The following is an 18,732-nucleotide window of genomic DNA, read 5'->3' as shown; positions in this document are numbered from 1 at the left end:
CACTTAACGAGTAAATTAAGCAGGACGTGCAATAAAATGGTTCAGGTATTAATCTAAAAATAAACATCTCACCAGGAGTGCTACTATAAATATAAGCATCACTGAGGCTGAACTGTTCAAACTGATATTTGTTTGATGATTACCTTGCCGTTCTATCCCGCCCCCTTTGTTTGAGTGTCATTCTATAATGAGCACAGAGTTTTCTATGTGGAGAGTAGAAGCCTACACAATTATGGTTCATGTTGACAAGTTAGAACTTTTGTTTTGTTATTAACAGGTTTGGCAAACATCGAAAAGATGACAAGATTGAGAAAATAAAAGTGCAGGAAGCTGTTACTTCAGAAGAGGAGAGAATACGAATGAAGCAAGAACAGGAGAGGTAGACTTGGTCTTTTGCTTAAATCTTGATAGAGATTTTTTTTTTTTTTACATTTGGTAATTTACATTCCACTGGAGTTCATTTTTAGTCAAATGACTCAGATACAAATATGTTTGTAGAGCTCATGTAACTAATGGGAGAAAGCAGAATATATATTGGACATCAGCTAGGATAATTTGACTATATTCAGAGGGTGTTATAGCAACCAGGCATCTGTTTCATGATTTGTCATCCCCACTCCCCCTTCTTTACAGGGGCAACTGGAGTAATAAGTACACCTGTGCTAGAATTGATTGTCTAGACACTTTCAAAAACATTAATATTTATATGGAATTGGAATAAATTTTGTATCTTTTCCTGAAAACATTTGCGTATCTACTTTTGTTGATTTTACACTGTGTCTTCAATTGAATTTGAAACTCCTCGCTGGAAATAAATATTGTCACTGGAGATCAACCTTTTCCTGTTGTCCTGTAGTGTTGTGTAGATTAAATAGCTGGGTATAAAATAACCAGTGAGTACTCCTTGCTAGAGTATTTCCCCCTCAAATTTAAGTTCTTCATTCTTTTATATAATTACTTCTGTCAAATTCCATCTGTATAAGCCCTGTTTTCCAGTAACCAACCAAATGCATCCCCATGTACCTAGCTAATGCATACTTCCCCAACTTTTCAGTGCAGTTATTCACACAGAAAGAAATGTGTGCCTGGAATAACCTGTAATTGCACTGGATAAGGAGGCTTATATGAGGCAGGAGCTGTGCGTGTATACAGCGCTGCTCCCATGTGCATAATGGACATATGGACCAGAGTTCCTAGATACAATCATGCACCAAATAACATTAATTTAATTCTCATAAATGCTTATATCTGAACGCAGGCCTGCAATTCCAGTCTGTCACTTCCAGAGCACTACAAAATCACATTGAAGTCAATTAACTTGATTAGCTTTATGATGCAACAGTTGATTCTAAATTGCTGCCACTATTCCTACAACATTTTACTTTGTAGTGAAGTTAAACACTAACAACGATGGCTATTTATAATTTGAAAAAAAATATTAATAGAAAATAGGTCGCTGACTAATTGCAGTGTGCTGCAGTATTGACGTTAATGAAGCTATTCCAGTTTAGATTGCATGTTGAACTGTAGTTGGATCCCTTTTTTAATTTACATCATTAAATTACCTTGGAATACAAATATGCGCATAATTTTATAAGCAGGACTACACATGTCTACGCATTTCATTGTGGTTTTTTTATCAGAAAACTCTTAGTACTTTACACTGGATGTCCGCCAGCAGTTTTGAAAATTCTTCCCAGTATAAAGTTGTTTCTTGGGCTGGGACCCAGAGAGGCCTCTATGTACATGAGGGGTGGGCATCGTTTGCATCTGACAGCAGCCCTTGTGCCTCATAGGGTGCTGTCCTAGAGCTTAAACTTTTAGCAAGTTGCCAGTCTTCGGGGAGGCTTTTCAGGGGAAATAGAAACTGACGGGGGAAATATGGCAAGACACATTCCCCTCCTTTTCTGTAACATTCTGTTAGCATGTTACAAAAAGAAAGAAAGGAGGGAACCTAATAAAGCAACAGAAGAAGTTTGCTTCTCATGGCTTTCTAATGCAGGCACGAATATGCATGCTTTTTTTATTTCTGATTCTGGAAATATAAATTGGGCTAATTGTAAACATACCCTCAACAGTAAAATTAGATTCATGTCCTCAGTTTAAAGCAGAGGTGGGGGAATCTCCAGATGTTGCTAAGCTGCAGCTCTCATCGTTCCTCACCGTGGCTGATTGGAGTTGCAGAGTTCAATAGCATCTATGTTCCCTAGCCCTATATTTAAAGAGAGACATCTTGATAGCCAATCCCTGGTAAGGATCACTACCTTGTACCTTTATCCCTACTATTGTGTAAACCCAAGGAACAGAAGCAATAATCCATCATAACACATATTTTAATAAGTGATGGTATATTTGTTGTGCACTGTATTTACTATGCACTAATGTAACATATGAACTTAATGGCACATCTCTCAAGAACATTTCACAAACTTGGATTACGCTCAAGCTAGATATGATCATGCCATAAGCATGTGATTCCCCCCAACCAAAAAAATACTTACTTCACTCATACATTACATATCTAAGTTTACAAATGTTCAGTCTAATGTGCACATCCAAAATTGGACTGTGAGAAAGCAGCCCTAAATATTAAGCCATGTCTGTGTCTTAACTATATATATATGGATAATTTTACATGAATTGACTCCCACATTTTGTTCCTGCACCAAGCATATTCCAGCTGGAATAATTACTTTAGTGGTACATTCACTGGGCCTGCTTGATTGCAGGGGAGGTGTTGGTCTTGAGATCTCCTATCTATGCTACTTGTTCCCTTTTCCTTTGAAGTTGGGAGTTTCTTTCCAACCCACTTCCTAGTGCCAGTTACTAATGTGTTTACCAATTGCCTATGATTGTTATATTCTCATGTTTTTCTCTTTCGTTTTATTGCGTGATTATTGTTTAAGAAAAATAACAGTGTTGACAATAGCTCATTATTATTCTAAAAAGAACAAATCAGAAAAAAGATATGTCAAGATTCAACCCATTGTAAACTACTTGGAATAAATATAGTATATAATTAAGGGGACTTTAAATGGCTCCTCACAAGGAAACTGACCATCTAAAAGGGCTGCCTTGAAACTTACTGCTGTTAGGAGAAGCAAGGAGTGTAAAACAGTATAATAAAAAATTTCTGTGGCTGAAACTTTGGGCAATCCTTGAAAAATTTATTAGGGATCCAGTAGAACATTTCAATTTAGACAGTAGCTTGTTTTTAGAAATACTTCTGTTTTTGCTTCTTCCTGTGCTGTTAGACACACAAATAACTTAATCTCAAATTTGCTTGCTCTAATTATGAAAGGCACGGGGGAGCTAGGTTTGGTGTAATGAATTTGCTGTGTAGAACCAAAATGCAGTGAAAGTCCACCGGGGTCAGGGAACAAGTGGATGCTCCATTAAAAAATCAATCAGGGCCACAATTATATAAAATTATTTTGCCCTGACTCTATAATTTTAATAGTGTTTTGCTTGCATTGTATTTTGCTTGAAGTCTTGAAAGTATTTTGTTCACATTGATTAGAAGACAAGCAAATTAATGTAGCTTAATTTTCCATTGAACGAATTGAATTAAGACTGCCATTTTTATACAGTATCCCACTGCTTTATTATGAATCCCATCTTGTATGAAGCAAGACTCCTTCAGTCAATCTTGGTGTATCCTTGAAACCCACATAAAAGGAAGCTATTTCAGGAAAGGAGATTATGTATTAAGTGTGCCCAAATATATAGTAAATATTTCTTTACCCCATTTATATTTATTTATATTATATAAATATCAAACATGGCTGATAAAGTTTCAATTCCTGATACTGGCCAATGAAAATAAGGCATGGTCCTATAATAGTATTCAAGTAATATGATTATTTTTTTAAGTACAGTAGTACATTGCATTCTACACATGACACATATGTCAGTGCACCTGTATTGATAGAATGATAGCAATTTGATCACCATGTAGGCAAAACTAGGAAAAACAGATACTCTGCCACAGATATATGACCCTTTCCCTTAATTATGCAATTATGTCATTCCCTATTAAGTGCAATATAGTAAGATATTCAGCAGAGACAGAGAGAATGTGTTAAGCCTGCAGAGGGGGTAACAGCACAGGATTATACAACTCCCATCTCAGTTTAATCTTTGCAAGGACTCTTGCTGGAATCTCAAGGCAAAATTTGAAGACTTGCTAACTGAGAAAGAGGCAGCATGAAGCAAACAAGGTTTTTCCATACTTGTAAACTTCAGCTCCTGAAAGAAGCCACTTTCAAGGATTTAGAGTCCAAATCATAGCATGGCAGAAACATAATGGTAGTTTTCCCTGTCATCAGTGATGTCATGGATTCTACGCAATAGGTGCCCGTGAATCATATTCAAGACTGCAGTCTGTTGCAGCCTGCTAACTGGGAAAAGAGCTACATTCTCCAAGCAGCAATATATTGTGGCTTGAATGCGGGGGAAACTGTGACATTACCGAAACAGAATTGCTTCCTTAAGGGAAAATGTCTGGATCCCATGCAACAAATGAAAAACCGCTACACATTTATCACACTAAAAAAATTGATTTTCCGGAAAGGCCCTAAAGAAGAGATTTGAGAGGCGCAAAAGCTTACATTTCAAACATTTATAATCTCTGTACAGCTTAGATATGCATCCTTGTCTGTCAGTTCTTTTGGCAGTGTGTATTAATTAAACAATGATAATAATACAATTTAGATATTTATTTATAAATGCATGTTTACTTGTTAATCGCTTAACTATTGGCTATATTGGTTTAGAACAGAAAAAATCATGTTGCCAGTGGTTAGCTCCCAAGGGCAAGTTGGAATGACATTACTTACGGGGATAGCTAGATTTTGGAGGGGGTCACGATGGGGTTTTCATGAAATGCTGTTTTAAAATATTTAAGAGCTCCTGACTTTGTTGACTTGCAAAGAGCTTCGGGAGTTAGTGCTAAAGATTGATCAGTCTCCATAAGTTAACAGTTGTATTTGTACATGTCTAAATGTGAGCCATCCTTTGAAAAAAAAACAAATCAACCACCCTTGGTGTTTATTATTTCAAAACATTGCTACCCTTTTGCTTCTTAGTCAAATAAGATTACATTTATGAAGTGAATCTGTTAGTATCCTTCTCTTTGCAAATTTAGTCAGTGGGTATTAGTGCTGAAATGAAAACAGCCTCTGTCCTTCACAGCTCCTGAACCAGAAGGGGGAGCTCCCCACACTGGTTTTGTGGGTCTTTCTGATCCCAAGTGTGAAGAAAGTGGAGACAGAAATTTGCCAAGTGGAATGTCTAGGAGCTCATGGGATTGAAAATAATGACTGCAGCAAAGATTCTCAGTCTTGGTTTCTAAATGTATTATGCATTGCCAAGACTCTTCTGTTGTAAGGATGGCATTAGGACTCTATATTTAAGAATGTATTATAAATGGCTAAAAGGAGTACAGTAGTCTTTCCAAATAATTTGTACCATGATATTTTTGTCATCAACCTGTCTCTGAATTGAAAAGTGATGTGAGAAAAGTTTCTCCCTTGGAACCAGAAGGAACTCTTAGTGAGGTTTTAAAAGTTATAAGCTTCACAGTCTCTGCTGGAAATTATATTTGCAACAGATTACTTACTTAAGGCAGTAGGGACCCAAAACACAGTGAGACCTTCTTGCACGTCAAGGTGATGACTGCTCACCCATCATGCAAACAAAATAACTAGAAACTATGTGGGTATATGGACTATGATTTGAAGATGCAATGCAGTACATGTATATACATTTAACAAAATTAATTAATGAACATAAGTTAAATATAAATTTGTTGTTGTTGTTTAGTCGTTTAGTCGTGTCCGACTCTTCATGACCCCATGGACCAGAGCATGCCAGGCACTCCTGTCTTCCACTGCCTCCTGCAGTTTGGTCAAACTCATGCTGGTAGCTTTGAGAACATATCCAACCATCTCGTCCTCTGTCGTCCCATTCTCCTTGTGCCCTCAATCTTTCCCAACATCAGGGTCTTTTCCAGGGAGTCTTCTCTTCTCATTAGGTGGCCAAAGTATTGGAGCCTCAGCTTCAGGATCTGTCCTTCCAGTGAGCACTCAGGGCTAATTTCCTTAAGAATGGATGCGTTTGATCTTCTTGCAGTCCATGGGACTCTGAAGAGTCTCCTCCAGCACCATAATTCAAAAGCATCAATTCTTCGGCGATCAGCCTTCTTGATGGTCCAGCTCTCACTTCCATACATCACTACTGGGAAATAAATATAAATAACTTACAGTAAAATGCTTTAATTGCCTATATCTTACCTTTTGCACCATCTTGGAATGAAATTATTTCTCAAGTATGCATTTACACTGTCACCAGATTATCCTACAGCAGCATATAATCAATCCAACATTCCTAATATTCCTAAATCTCTTTTCATATAGTAAATTACTGACCTCTATGTATTCAGTAGGGTTGCTATCTTTCCTTAATCTCTTAGCATTATACCCACCAGTTGTTCCCACATCTTCCTAATTATATATTTTCTAAGTTTTTAATCTTCTTCCAAGACTTGGCATACAGAATTCTTGCCATAGTTAAAATATGAAGATTTCCTGAGACCCAGTATGTTGATGGGGACATTCAAGTTTACATTGTTCAAGAAGCATACTGAAGAATCTAATCTTTCTGGAAAATTTAATTAGTCACATTTACTACCATAACTCCATAAATGGTAAAAAAACTTCTTTTCTCTCTTTACAAAACCAGCATTCCTCAGTTTTCTCATCACACCAGACTGTCCTATATAAATGTCATATCACCACAGCAAAATCATCACATTCTTGCCCAATAGTACTTAGTGTTAGATGTCACAATAAATTGCATTTATTTAGATTGTGAACACCCAAAGTATAATCATGAAATAGAATGTGCATACATTTAAATGTGCATGTACACATTTATTAATAGATAATGCATACTAATTAATAGACTGTATTGATATCTTGTTCTGGAAAACTTGGTCCTCCAACAGTGGTAATTTTATGTATTGTCTGTTCCCCTTAAGGGTGTTGAAGCCCACGCCTCTCAGAGATAATACAGCCTTTCTTCATCTTCCTTTAGTGTCATTAAAGCTACAAGCCTTTTGCTGTAAAAAAGTATACTAATGAATAGAAATGTTACAAGAACAGAAGTCTTGTGTTTTCCCTTCATCATGCATCATCCATTTTAATTAGAGGAAAGGGTAGTGAGCACAGTGACAAGAGTGTGGAATTAAAATCATTAATTGATGTCAAGCTGAAGAGAGGCTGCTAACATGAATTTAGTGACAGCAGGAAGGAAATTAACCTTATTACTTTATTTAGAGCATTAGTTTATTTAATATTTTTGTCTATGCAAATCCAGAGTGCTTTATTTATGACAATGGCAAAGGACAAATAATTCATTAAAAATGTGAATATTAATTATTTCACAGCAATGAATCTTACAATAGGCTCACTATTCTTAGAACATCCATTAAAGTTGGTAGACATGGACCTTAATGCGCTTAGATTTTTATTTTCAGGGCCAACATTCTTACATAAATAGGTGGGATTGCTCATGTGGTTTGCGTTAGAAAACCACCTGATGAAAAAATGCATCAAATGGCATTGTTCACTTTAACGTGGACTATAGTGGAACAGCCAGGAAAACACATTTCTTAAAATTTTGCATATAGTGCCATTTGAGAAAACTGATTGTATTTGTTTTGTCAGTGAAAGTATGGTCAAATAACAGCAAAGATTTAATGGGAAGCATACTAACGTACTCTTGAAAGGACAATAGCACCATCCTTGCAGATCATTTGTGACCTCAGGGGTCATGATAAAAGAATAGTGAGAGTGTTGTCTTCCAGTAAAGGCCATCTGGAGCTATTAAAATATCAGATGGAGTCAGGGCTTCAACAGCAGGATGCTCTTCTGGTGTATTTCCAGAATTCCCAATGAGACCATAATATTTTTACTGGGAAATCTACACTTTGTTTCTTCAGAGCAAAATATTTTCATTGCACTTGTAGACTAGACAAAGAGATTTGGGAGTAGAAACTCTATCGACTGTAAATACGAACTGATATCTCACTTTGGTATTTTTAATTGGTGCAGTAATGTTTTTTTTGTTATAGTCTTCTGAATCCTACTCAACACACAATTACTTGCACTTTGGCCATGACTTGACACATATATTTGTACATGGACCACCCCATTTGACAGCTAAGGAAAAACAAATATCTGTGGGCCATGTAATCCATCCTAGTTCTCAGTCTTCTCTGTAATGTCCTTTCGCTTTTAAATTTCCAGTGGTCCTTTGCCTTAAAAAGCAACACCAACAAAATGAGCAGCCTGCATTGATACTAAGATTAGTTTATTCAAATGTATCATTCAAGGCTTTAACGGTGGCAATTAGTTGAAAGCTGATTGACTTTCATAGTTGCACTGCATTTCACATGTCACAGTACCAACAGAGATGTAAAAGTTCACAGGTGCACTTTTGCAGCATCAGACCCTAGTCTGAAATCCTGCAGCTCTGTTGCTAGTTAGTATAGATGATAATGAGATAGATGGCCCAGAGCTCTGACTTGGTATAAGGCAGCTTCACATGTTCCTGTGATCTTACATAAAGATTTAGGGAAATAGCCCTTTCTCTTGAGCAACATGCCTAACAAACTGTGGCTTGGTACATTACAACATCCAAAGTACTCACTAAACCCATTCACACCCAGTTACTCTTTGCAGAGTCAGGGCAGTTTACAGGATTAGTAGTGCTGATCTATTTCCATGTCACATTGGTATGTTTATGATAGTTGCGAGGAAAGAACAACAGGATATGCAATACAGTGGTGCCCCGCAAGACGAATGCTTCGCAAGACGGAAAACTCACTAGACGAAAGAGTTTTCCGTTTTGGAGGTGCTTCACAAAACGAATTTCCTATGGGCTTGCTTCGCAAGACGACAATGTCTTGCGAGTTCCTGCTGGTTTTTTTCCTCCCCCCTTTTTTTCTAAGCCGCTAAGCCGGTTATCAGCTCTTCCGATCAGTAGATAAGCCGCTAAAAGCCGCTAATAGCGCTAATCCTTTAATCCGTCAATGGGCTTGCTTTCAAGACGAAAAAAACCGCTAGACGAAGAGAATCACAGAACGGATTCTTTTCGTCTTGCGAGGCACCACTGTATAGCCAAGCAGTCATGACCAAAGTACAGATTCCTTTCTAGGTAAAAAATAATATATACTTTTTAGAGCATCAAGAATACTGTGTGTTCTTTTGGGCAGGTGGTGATGGTAGGTTTGTTGGTCTGCCTGCCAAGACTGATAGCTTATAAAACAGAAACAGGGTTTCTCCAATTTGACCACCCCATACTTGCAGGGCTTAGGGCAGGCATAGGCAAACTCAGCCCTCCAGATGTTTTGGGACTACAACTCCCATCAACCCTAGCTAACAGGACCAGTGGTCAGGGATGATGGGAGTTGTAGTCCCAAAACATCTGGAGGGCCGAGTTTGCCTATGCCTGGCTTTGGGTGATATAGATCTGAAGTCTTGAAAGGCACACCCATTACAACTCTTTCCTCTCCCTGCCACAGCAGATGAGGGACCCTCTTAATACCAAATAACCATTTAAGGATGATTCATTCTAATACGCAATTATTGGAAGTGAGCTGCTCTTATTGCTGTTAAATTTAACAGTGCCGGAAAACCTATCAAATTATCCAACTTGCACTACAGGAGTCCAATACTTTGCAGCTAAAAGCGCTTAAACATCATGTTTACTCTAATTTTTAAAGGCAGCGGCAATTATCTGAATAATCAAAGGGATAGTGAATTCTCCGCATGTGTCTCTGATTTGTAGCGTTAGTCAAGCTGTAACATGCATTTCTAAACTACTTACGCCTCCAGTCATTTTGGTGCTGCCTGTGTGCTTTCATACCAATTTTATACCTCCACCCTACCCATAAATGCAGTCGGGGGAATTTTGTGTTGCTGCCTCACATGGTAAAGTGCCCAAGGGTGCTGCTGTATCAGCTTAGATCTGTGCTATTTGTTCTTATTGTCTACTCCAGGGGGAACCAACATGCTGCCCTCCTGATATTGTTGAACTCCAAATTCCATCATGGCCAGTGGCTAGGGATGATAGGAATTGTAGTTCAGTGATGTCTGGAGGATGTCAGATTGACTATCCCTGCAGTAGACAATAGACGCATATAGTGTGTCCTGATAAAATGCATTTTTCTAAGTGTACCTGTATGATACACAATATTTAAAAATACGTTCTTTTCAGATCTACACTTTCCATGTGCAGGTGCAAATATTAGTAATGCACCTAAAAAAACAAAATGTGTAGTTTCTAAATGGGAATGGCTAATATTCCTAGCCATAATACTACTGTATTAAACATTATCTAAATTACATTCAAATGTCTATAATACATAATTCACAGAAGAAATGTGGCTGCAATATGTGGAGATGCTTATTTTCTTATTAATTATAGGTATTACTCAATGAGATATTTATACAGTCAATGAGATATTTACACAGTCAATGAATGAATGAGATGCTATCCTCACCGAGTCAATGGAAAGTTTTCTATTGATTTAAATAACGTCAGCTTTTAGCCTTCCGAGATATTCTTATGAGTTCTTTATAGAAACCATAAAGCGGGATTGCTAAAAAGCATTAAATAATCTGTGAATAGATGAAGGGCAGAGTTAGATTAAATATAAGATTAAAACCTCCACCATATGCTTTTAATGGTAAAGGATACTGAAAGCATTGGGTTGCAATGTGATATCATTATGGTGTGAAATACATCATCATACAAACACCAATGATTAATAATTACCACATGCAACAGAATCAAAGCACTTGTAGTTTTATGAGGCAATCTGCAAGCCACATATGGCAGGGTAAGAACTGTTTGAGTGACAGCATCTTACCTTAATGAGAAAGCAAGTTGAATATTCAGACTAAGGGAGTTCCAATGCTAAAATAAACAGCATAATAAAACTAAAACAATCCTCTACAATGGCTATATTCAATTCCACTGTTGGAGGCAGTATCTGAATATCAGTTGCTGTGAATCACTTGTTAGGAGAGTGCTGTTGCATTCAGGTTATGTTTCCAGGCTTTTCTTGGATATTTGGTTGGCCACTGTGAGAACAGGATGGTGAGCTAGATGGGTCTTTGGCCTGAGTATAATGAGCCCATGGAGAAGGAGGACAGGAGGAACAACACCCAAACAGGTATTTGGTGCCATCAGTATGGTCACATGGAAACACTGCTGTGCTGCTTGCAACTTGCAAACCTTGAGTTACATATGTTATATGTGTCTCCCCATCCACAAAATTTCTAAAGAGTTAGGAAATGTACTCTGGAGTTCAACTGTGGCTAAAGCCCCATGATTCTTAAGTACTGCACTCTAGGACTTTTGTGATTCCCCCCCCCCAGTAGGTTTTACTTACCCATGAATATAAGCATTTTTTGCACCCAGCTTTCAAATATATTTCTAGCCTTATTTCTCATTTCCAGAATTCAAGCCAAGACTCGAGAGTTTCGCGAGAGACAAGCTCGGGAACGGGATTATGCCGAGATCCAAGAATTAAACAGGACTTTTGGATGCGATGGTGACTCAATGTATGCTGGAATTGCTTCATATAATTCCTCCATAAATAGTGGCACAATGAACAATAGACCACAGAGCCCTAGGGAAGGGCCAACGGTTGAAGCGTTATATGCCCAAGTAAAGAAAGCACGCAATTCCAAGTCTTCACCTGCAGACAGGTAGGCACCAGGCTGGAGTCAATATTCTGCTTCCAATGTCTGGTTTGTATTTTATTTTATTTTATTATTTTTGGCTGTGGGAGGTGACTGTTCATCAGCTGTAAAGCCAGAACTGCATTTTATTAATGGCTTTTTAAAAGCCTTTGTAGAGAAAAATATTGAATTCACACAAATCAAGTCATAATGGAATGAGCAGTACAATCTTTTCAGATGATCCTAACACAATTCATCATCTCCTGGAAATGCTTTTGGATCCAAATTGCACTGTTTAGTATAATTCAAATTAAAGTCAAACTTGGAACAGCTTCTGGTTCAATTATTGGCAGTTCTAGTAATAAGCTGTGGTGCTTGTGGGTAGCATTTGACTTTGGTTTTCTGGGCCAGTGCCTGGGAGAATATTGCTTTTGTTTCGGAAAGGGGGTGCAAACAGAATTATTTAGGCCACTGTTTCTTGACCCCAAGGTGGGTCTCTCTGTCAGCCTATTGACCGTTTCACACCAATTCCTGCAATGAACAACACATTTTAATCTTTAAGCTTTAGATCTGACAACCTAGCCATACCCAATTCCTAATTTCCCTCTTGCCCAGTTAAAAAAATGGGTTTTTTGTTTTAATGATTACCATGCTAGAGGTTGCTGCTAAGCTTGTTTGTGGACCTTCACTTAATTTGATCTATGACTGATATGCTAGTAACAATTCATACTAAGCTCAAAGTAATAAAGATACTCTTTCATTGTTGTTGCTCATATTCCAAGCTGAACTGTAAGACTGGGAAAGAAATGCTTTTTCCTGTTCACAGCCACTTCTAGGCAGGTCAGGTTTTACCAAATCCAGTGCCATGCATGTGAAAAGAAGACAGGCAAGATATAGAAGGTATAAAAACTAAACAAAGGGGTAGTAGTAGAGAGTGGAAAAAAGAAGTGAAGGGAGTCAGGGTATATAAAGATTAAGAATTTGTAAGAACTCTGTGGGCAGAGGCAATAGAAAACATGCTTTGCATTCAGAAATCTCCAGTTCCAATCTCAATCATTTCCAGTTAAAGGTGACAACACAAAGAAAGATTCCCCTGACTTCCAATCAGAGTAGACAATACTGGAATATATAGACCCAATGGCCTGACACTATAGAATGTCTTTGTATTTTTATAGACTAGAGCAGTGCTGGGGAACCTTTGAACCACAGGCCAGCCAGGCCTCCCCAATTGGCCCATGAAGTCATTTGGGTCAACCCACACCACTTGTTGCATATGGGATCAGGTGTAGGGCAGGTGGGCGAGCTAAAACAGAGGTTGATTATCAGTAACACCTGCAAGGTTCCCTGTCCAGCATTTTTGAAGCACTGACAAAGAGCTGGTTGTTGCAGCTTACAGAGTGCTGTTCATGGCAGCCCTTTTGATCACCTAACCATCCAGGCAGTGATGATCATTGGGGCTTCCATGAACAGCACTATAGTCAGCTAATTGCCAAGGCCTTTGTTCATACCAGTTTGCAAAAACTAGACACAATACATCATTGTGATGTCACGTGATTGATGGGTGGTCACACCCCAGGATTAGGAACTATGACAAGTTTGACACTTGGCTTTGCAATGTTTTCCATCTGAGAGGGGCAAATGGCTTTTCTTGCACCTTTCCCAATAGCAGACATCAGAATATCTATCTATGGAGCTATTTTCTAACTGTAAGCTGCAGAACCTATTGTTTCCCTTCTCATTATAGGCACAGAATGTGATCCATCCATCTCAGCCTTAATACAGGGCTATAACTGCACTCCTATAATTATGCTAAATATTACTGTAGATGGGACCAGTCTGCTGCTTCAAGCTTTTTGTTGCATTTCCCAGACCCAGCTTTGCTCGATCTCCTTTTACCTATCATTCTTGGTGCCGTAAGAAACAACAAATATCAGTAGTTTCCCAGAAGGTTTTATTGAGCTATTTCATTTCTAATACAGCTATTATGGTGCAGCACAGTATGCTGTGTGTAATGCCAAGAAAAAAAATTACATTCGGACCAAAGGTTGTTTTAAAAGTTTTCACCTGAACTAAACTCTAAGGAAAATGGTCCAGCACATAAGTGCACTGTTGCTGAGAAAGCAATCTTAAATCTTTTCCAGATTTTCCAACATTATCATTGTGCTTAATGTGAAGCTACAAAAAGGATTTGTCTTAAGTGCATTTTGTTAGCATTAATATGTAGATTATATTCTGGCAACGAGTAGCTCCAGGTTTCAGGACCCTTGGCGGGCAGCCTCCTATATGAATGGGGCCCTCCTGAAGTTCACAATAAGGACCAGCTGCTTCTTGGCATACACAATTTTGTATTTCGTACAATGTCCCAGATGTTGCATGTGCCCAGGGCATTGTGGGGAAAACAAAATGGCAGCAGCCATTTGGCCATCATATGTTTATGGCAGGCACCATTTTGCTTTCCCATAATGCTCCAGACCAACACAACATCAAGGACATTGTGGGGGGGGGGACACAAAATGTCCACCGTCAGCAAATTTGCAGCCACCAGATGTGTGTTCTCTGGTAGGCAGGCATTTGTACAGTGGGACCTGCTTTGGTGCAGAGGCTCTGCAAGCTGCCTGACAATGGAGTGTGTACATGTTGCTGGGTTTGAGTCAAGATGTGGCCGAGTCTACAAACAAGTCAATAGTCAAAAGTTCCTTTTTATATTAAGGGTCCCATTGAAATTATTGTAAAAAGTTAGTGATAACAGTGTGACGGTTTTGTTAAAATTATGCCAGTTTCCATCCTGATCCTCACAAGTTTATATTCCAATAGATTTAATTCCAATCAAGTAATTTCCTTTGAAACATAACAAAATGTTCACCGGGTAATGTTCAGAGAAATTAAAAATTAGTTATTTTCCATTACAAACAAATGGTTGGATTTTTTTACCAAACATTTCTCCTTAAGAATTCTCTGGCATTGTTCACCAAGTGTTAATGTTAAGTTCAGCTAAAGATTTATCCATGGTCATTGCTACATTAGTTCCTTGTTTTATTCAGACATTATTTGGGAATTCTAAACTGTATTCCCCCCCCCGATGGTTACCTCTTCATTATGAGCATCAGAGAGTCACAGAGAGTTGGGGGGGAGACTCTAGATGGAGTTTATAATTGGCTTATTTCCTTCTATTCCTTCTGTTTCCATACCAAACAGTGTCTGGAGAATTGTATTCCTGTAGCAAGAGCTTTTAGCCAAGCTAAGAAGTGTGTTGCTGGTGCGTTTTACATCATAGGGAAGAAAGAAAGAAAAAGACTGATCAATACTGGCTGTGGTTTTTATCATTATTGTTATAATAATTATTTCAGATTGAAATGATGCTGCTAAATTGTGTGTGTGTGGGGGGGGGGAGAGAGAAGGGTCAGGGAGAAAAAGAGAAGGAGGAGAGAGAGAATATGCTGTGACCCACCATCCAGACAGAGAACCCCATGAAAAGACAGCTGCTAATGGACATTTACTGGCTGTCGCTGTGCCATCAGTTTCCACCAAGAGTGCATTGTCCTCAAATATAATTGAAATGAAATGGGCACCGTGCTGCTGTAAACCTAAATAGCTTCAAAATAGTAGGCTAGAATCACCCAACTTGCTGCGGACACTTTAATGGAAGCGTAAATACCGTAATCATATGCTTTTTGCATTCGCTTTGCCATTAAAAGGAAAAATATGAAAAGGGAGACCTATGCTGAACTGGTTCCTGTTCCGCTAAAAGTGGAATCAAGTTATGTCATAGGAATATATAGACTGAAGAATTTTTGGCGAGGACAGAATATGCAGGGAGAAAATTCATCTCATCCTTTGTTTAGTCTATGGGGGGGGGAAACATAAATGTTGAGTTTTAAAAATTGTCACACCTGATCCTGATACACTGCTGTCATAGGAAAGCAATAGACCATTTTATTTTGCTGTTGTTTATCTCGTAATATTTACCGTACCTCAGCTTAACTTCTGAGAGGCAGTGGATTATTCAGTAATACAATTTAGAAATGCACTGAAAAAGAATAAAAAGACTTGCTCTCGGAGGCCTCTATATAAAAACCACCTTCTGAGTCATATTTTACCAGAGCTGTAAAATATTACATAGCAATATCAAGGTAAATATTTCTTTAAAATGGAAAAGCAAGATACTAGAATATTATATTAAACTTCATTATTTGTAATGTCAGTCATGTGAATGATCTTTAAAGGCTGAGGTGCCACTGCATATAAATCTAAGCTTTCTGCCAAACCTATAATAGATGGAGAGATACAAGTTATTCCTCAGGATAACACTTTCTGTAAGTGCTGGAAATTTATTTCTTTTTTCTCTTTAATGGAGAGGTTTAGACTTGCTATGAAGTCGTACCTTAGAACTGCTATGGCAAAAGTGAAAGGTCATAATTTTATTACTATTCCCAGCCGCAATGCATTCTGGAGAAAGCCTGTGGATTTATTAACTCCCCCCCACCTTTTGCTGTGGTTACTTATAAGTCCCCAAATGGGCAAGCTTGCTTATGTTGAGTTGCACCTCGTTCTGCGAATTAGTCCCATTGAGGACAGTTTTAATGAAACTGCTAGAAAGGGAATGCTTTCACTCAACATAGTTATGAATAACTGTGTGAGGTTGCTGTTTGTTACGTGCGCCTCAGGATCTCGAAAGTCAGTTCAACTGCTGATGGCCTCAAGGACAGCCAGACCTGCTAAACTTTTTTGAGAAAGGGGCCTGTTCCCTTTTGCTAAGCAAAAGAAGAGGCCCCTGAGGCAACTCACCTTCTCACCTCCTTAAAACAGCATCAGCATTGCACTCAAACATTGCTCTCTAGTGTCCATGAGTAGGGTTATGAAAGCCCTGCTTGTGAATGAGTGCGCCTACTCAAAGGAACCTTGGGATTTGATACCTTTCATTTCACAAATCGAACCCTGCCAGATACCTAATGTGTTCCCTTTCAACTGACCTCAGAAATTTCAGTATAATAGGCTGAGATCCAAATGATCATGAGATTAGTTTCATGAACCTAAGCGATGGTTAAACTTGTTGTCTTCAAACCTCTCTCACACACAAAACACCCACCCACACCATGGCAAACTACTTTTGAATCTGATAGGTGTTTAAGGCAGCTTATGATCCACCATTGGGGTTTGCTGTTGAAAGTGTGAGAAAGCACTTTCAGGGGGAAAACACAAATGCAGAAACTTTGTGTGGCTAGAGAACATAGGAGCCAACTCCTAGTGGCTGTGGGCCAACCACAATAAAATATTTGAGGGGGCCGTGCACCCACAAAGTTGATGGGTATTCCCATTCAAATGGTCTGTGTGCACTGCATCATGTAATCAATTATGTGGGGTGGAGCTTACCTGGGCCCCCACAATATATTATTCAGGTTGGCATCCCTGCTAGAGAACAAAAACTTGATAGACTTTCATGTCAGATTGGTAGCCAGCATACAAAGGAAGGCCCTGCAGGACAAACTGTATCTGCTATGTTCTATAATATATGTTGTCACATCAGCAGAGTTGCCAAATCCTGGACGTAAAAAAAATCTGGTATGTGGATTTGACCTGTGAGCATGTTATAGTAGCAAGCACAATGGCAAAGGCTAGAGATTTGATAGCCCTGAAAAATGGAAGAAATCAGGGGAAAGGCCATTTTGTCTTGTTCCGAGTATTCCCATCCATTTTTTTCAGGCATGTGTCAACTAGTCTTGCACATTTATGCACTTAGGAGATGTCATTAAGTTATCGGGTGTTGTGGACTAGGTCTTGCAATTAGCTTGCCACTATGAGGCTCTGAGGGTGAATCCCCAAACCTGATTCTAGGAACCAAAGCATGAGATCTGACAATCCAAAGGATTTGACAGATGAATACATTCAAACAGCCTGGCCTCTGATATGAAGCTGGACAAGTTATTTGGTCAGACTTTTAAAATTCCAGCTAATTTCCTTCAACATACCTGTATTATTGTTTGGATAACATGTATCTGATGAGTATTTTTTTACTGGTTTTTCCTCAGCTATTGGTGGGTTCCCAGTTGTTACCACAAACCCTTCTGTCTGGATTCAATGGGAATATGAAAAATAACCTTTTCTTGTCAACATAAGCAAGCATATCCTGCTGAGGAACAGAGAATATTGATATTATAGACAAAGGTGGTCATGAGCATCACCAACACCCCAAAAAATCCTGACAATGACTGACTTCTGAATATTGCACTTGATTTATAGACTTTGATATGCAGTTTTCTATTTTACTGCTGCTTGTAACATGAACCAACAGGCCCTTCATCTGTTCCCCAAACAGACCAATAAGAATTGTTTGCTCTTCCACAGACTCTGAGTAAAGGAAGCATTGGTCCCACTAACTTTGGTATTTAGTGGTCTTAGGTTACTACTCTCCCTCCTGCCAAGACGGATGCAATAAAAATCCGGTTTTAATATAAATTCATGAGGATTTATGCAGAGCCCCTATTGTGAAGTATATTTGCTGTGACTCTGTTCAGTGTTTGGGTTATGACTTTGAAGGTATAGCGGGGAGGATTCATAATGAGTGTTAGACAGATATTCTTGAGTCTTTCTAGCAAGACTAAGCTGATATGGCTGCAAAACTAGTTAACTTTGCAGTTACAATGGACAAATAATTGTGGCTTTCTTGCCCCATTTTTTCTTTCTTCCTTTATCGCCTTAATGAGGTTTGTTTTATAATCAAAGGGCTGAAACTGTTTGTTTATTATTCTTTTTTTAAAGCCTGACATGGTTCTTTAAGACATTCTATACATGGGAGAATGTATGGAAAGATAAGAAAGGAATGGGCTTCCCCTAGCAGGTTGCAAAACAGGAAGAGAATGAGAGGCCCACCCAAAAGTTCACCTTATAGATAAAATAATTGAAGGTCACTTAACAATCATTCTTTGTTATGAGCTAGCAATAGCTCAATCCAGTTCTGCAAATGTTTTACTTAAGCACAACA

General features: G+C 38.5%; 1 protein-coding gene across 3 annotated transcripts in view; it reads left to right on the top strand.

The window, feature by feature from the left end:
* PARD3 (par-3 family cell polarity regulator) overlaps positions 1-18,732 on the top strand; it is a 551,152-nt gene that overhangs the window by 421,744 nt on the left and 110,676 nt on the right. For 2 of the 3 annotated variants that reach the window (XM_082192159.1, XM_082192158.1), the window contains 2 exons: positions 278-379; positions 11,529-11,780. In XM_082192159.1, coding sequence (XP_082048285.1) covers positions 278-379; positions 11,529-11,780 — 354 coding nt within the window. The remainder of the gene's footprint in view (positions 1-277; positions 380-11,528; positions 11,781-18,732) is intronic. The other variant, XM_082192160.1, reaches the window with a different exon arrangement.

Source organism: Podarcis vaucheri (assembly GCF_965113315.1).
Source record: "Podarcis vaucheri genome assembly, chromosome: 12".
In the NCBI taxonomy this organism is placed as follows: domain Eukaryota; kingdom Metazoa; phylum Chordata; class Lepidosauria; order Squamata; family Lacertidae; genus Podarcis; species Podarcis vaucheri.
This window is presented reverse-complemented; position numbering and strand designations above follow the sequence as displayed.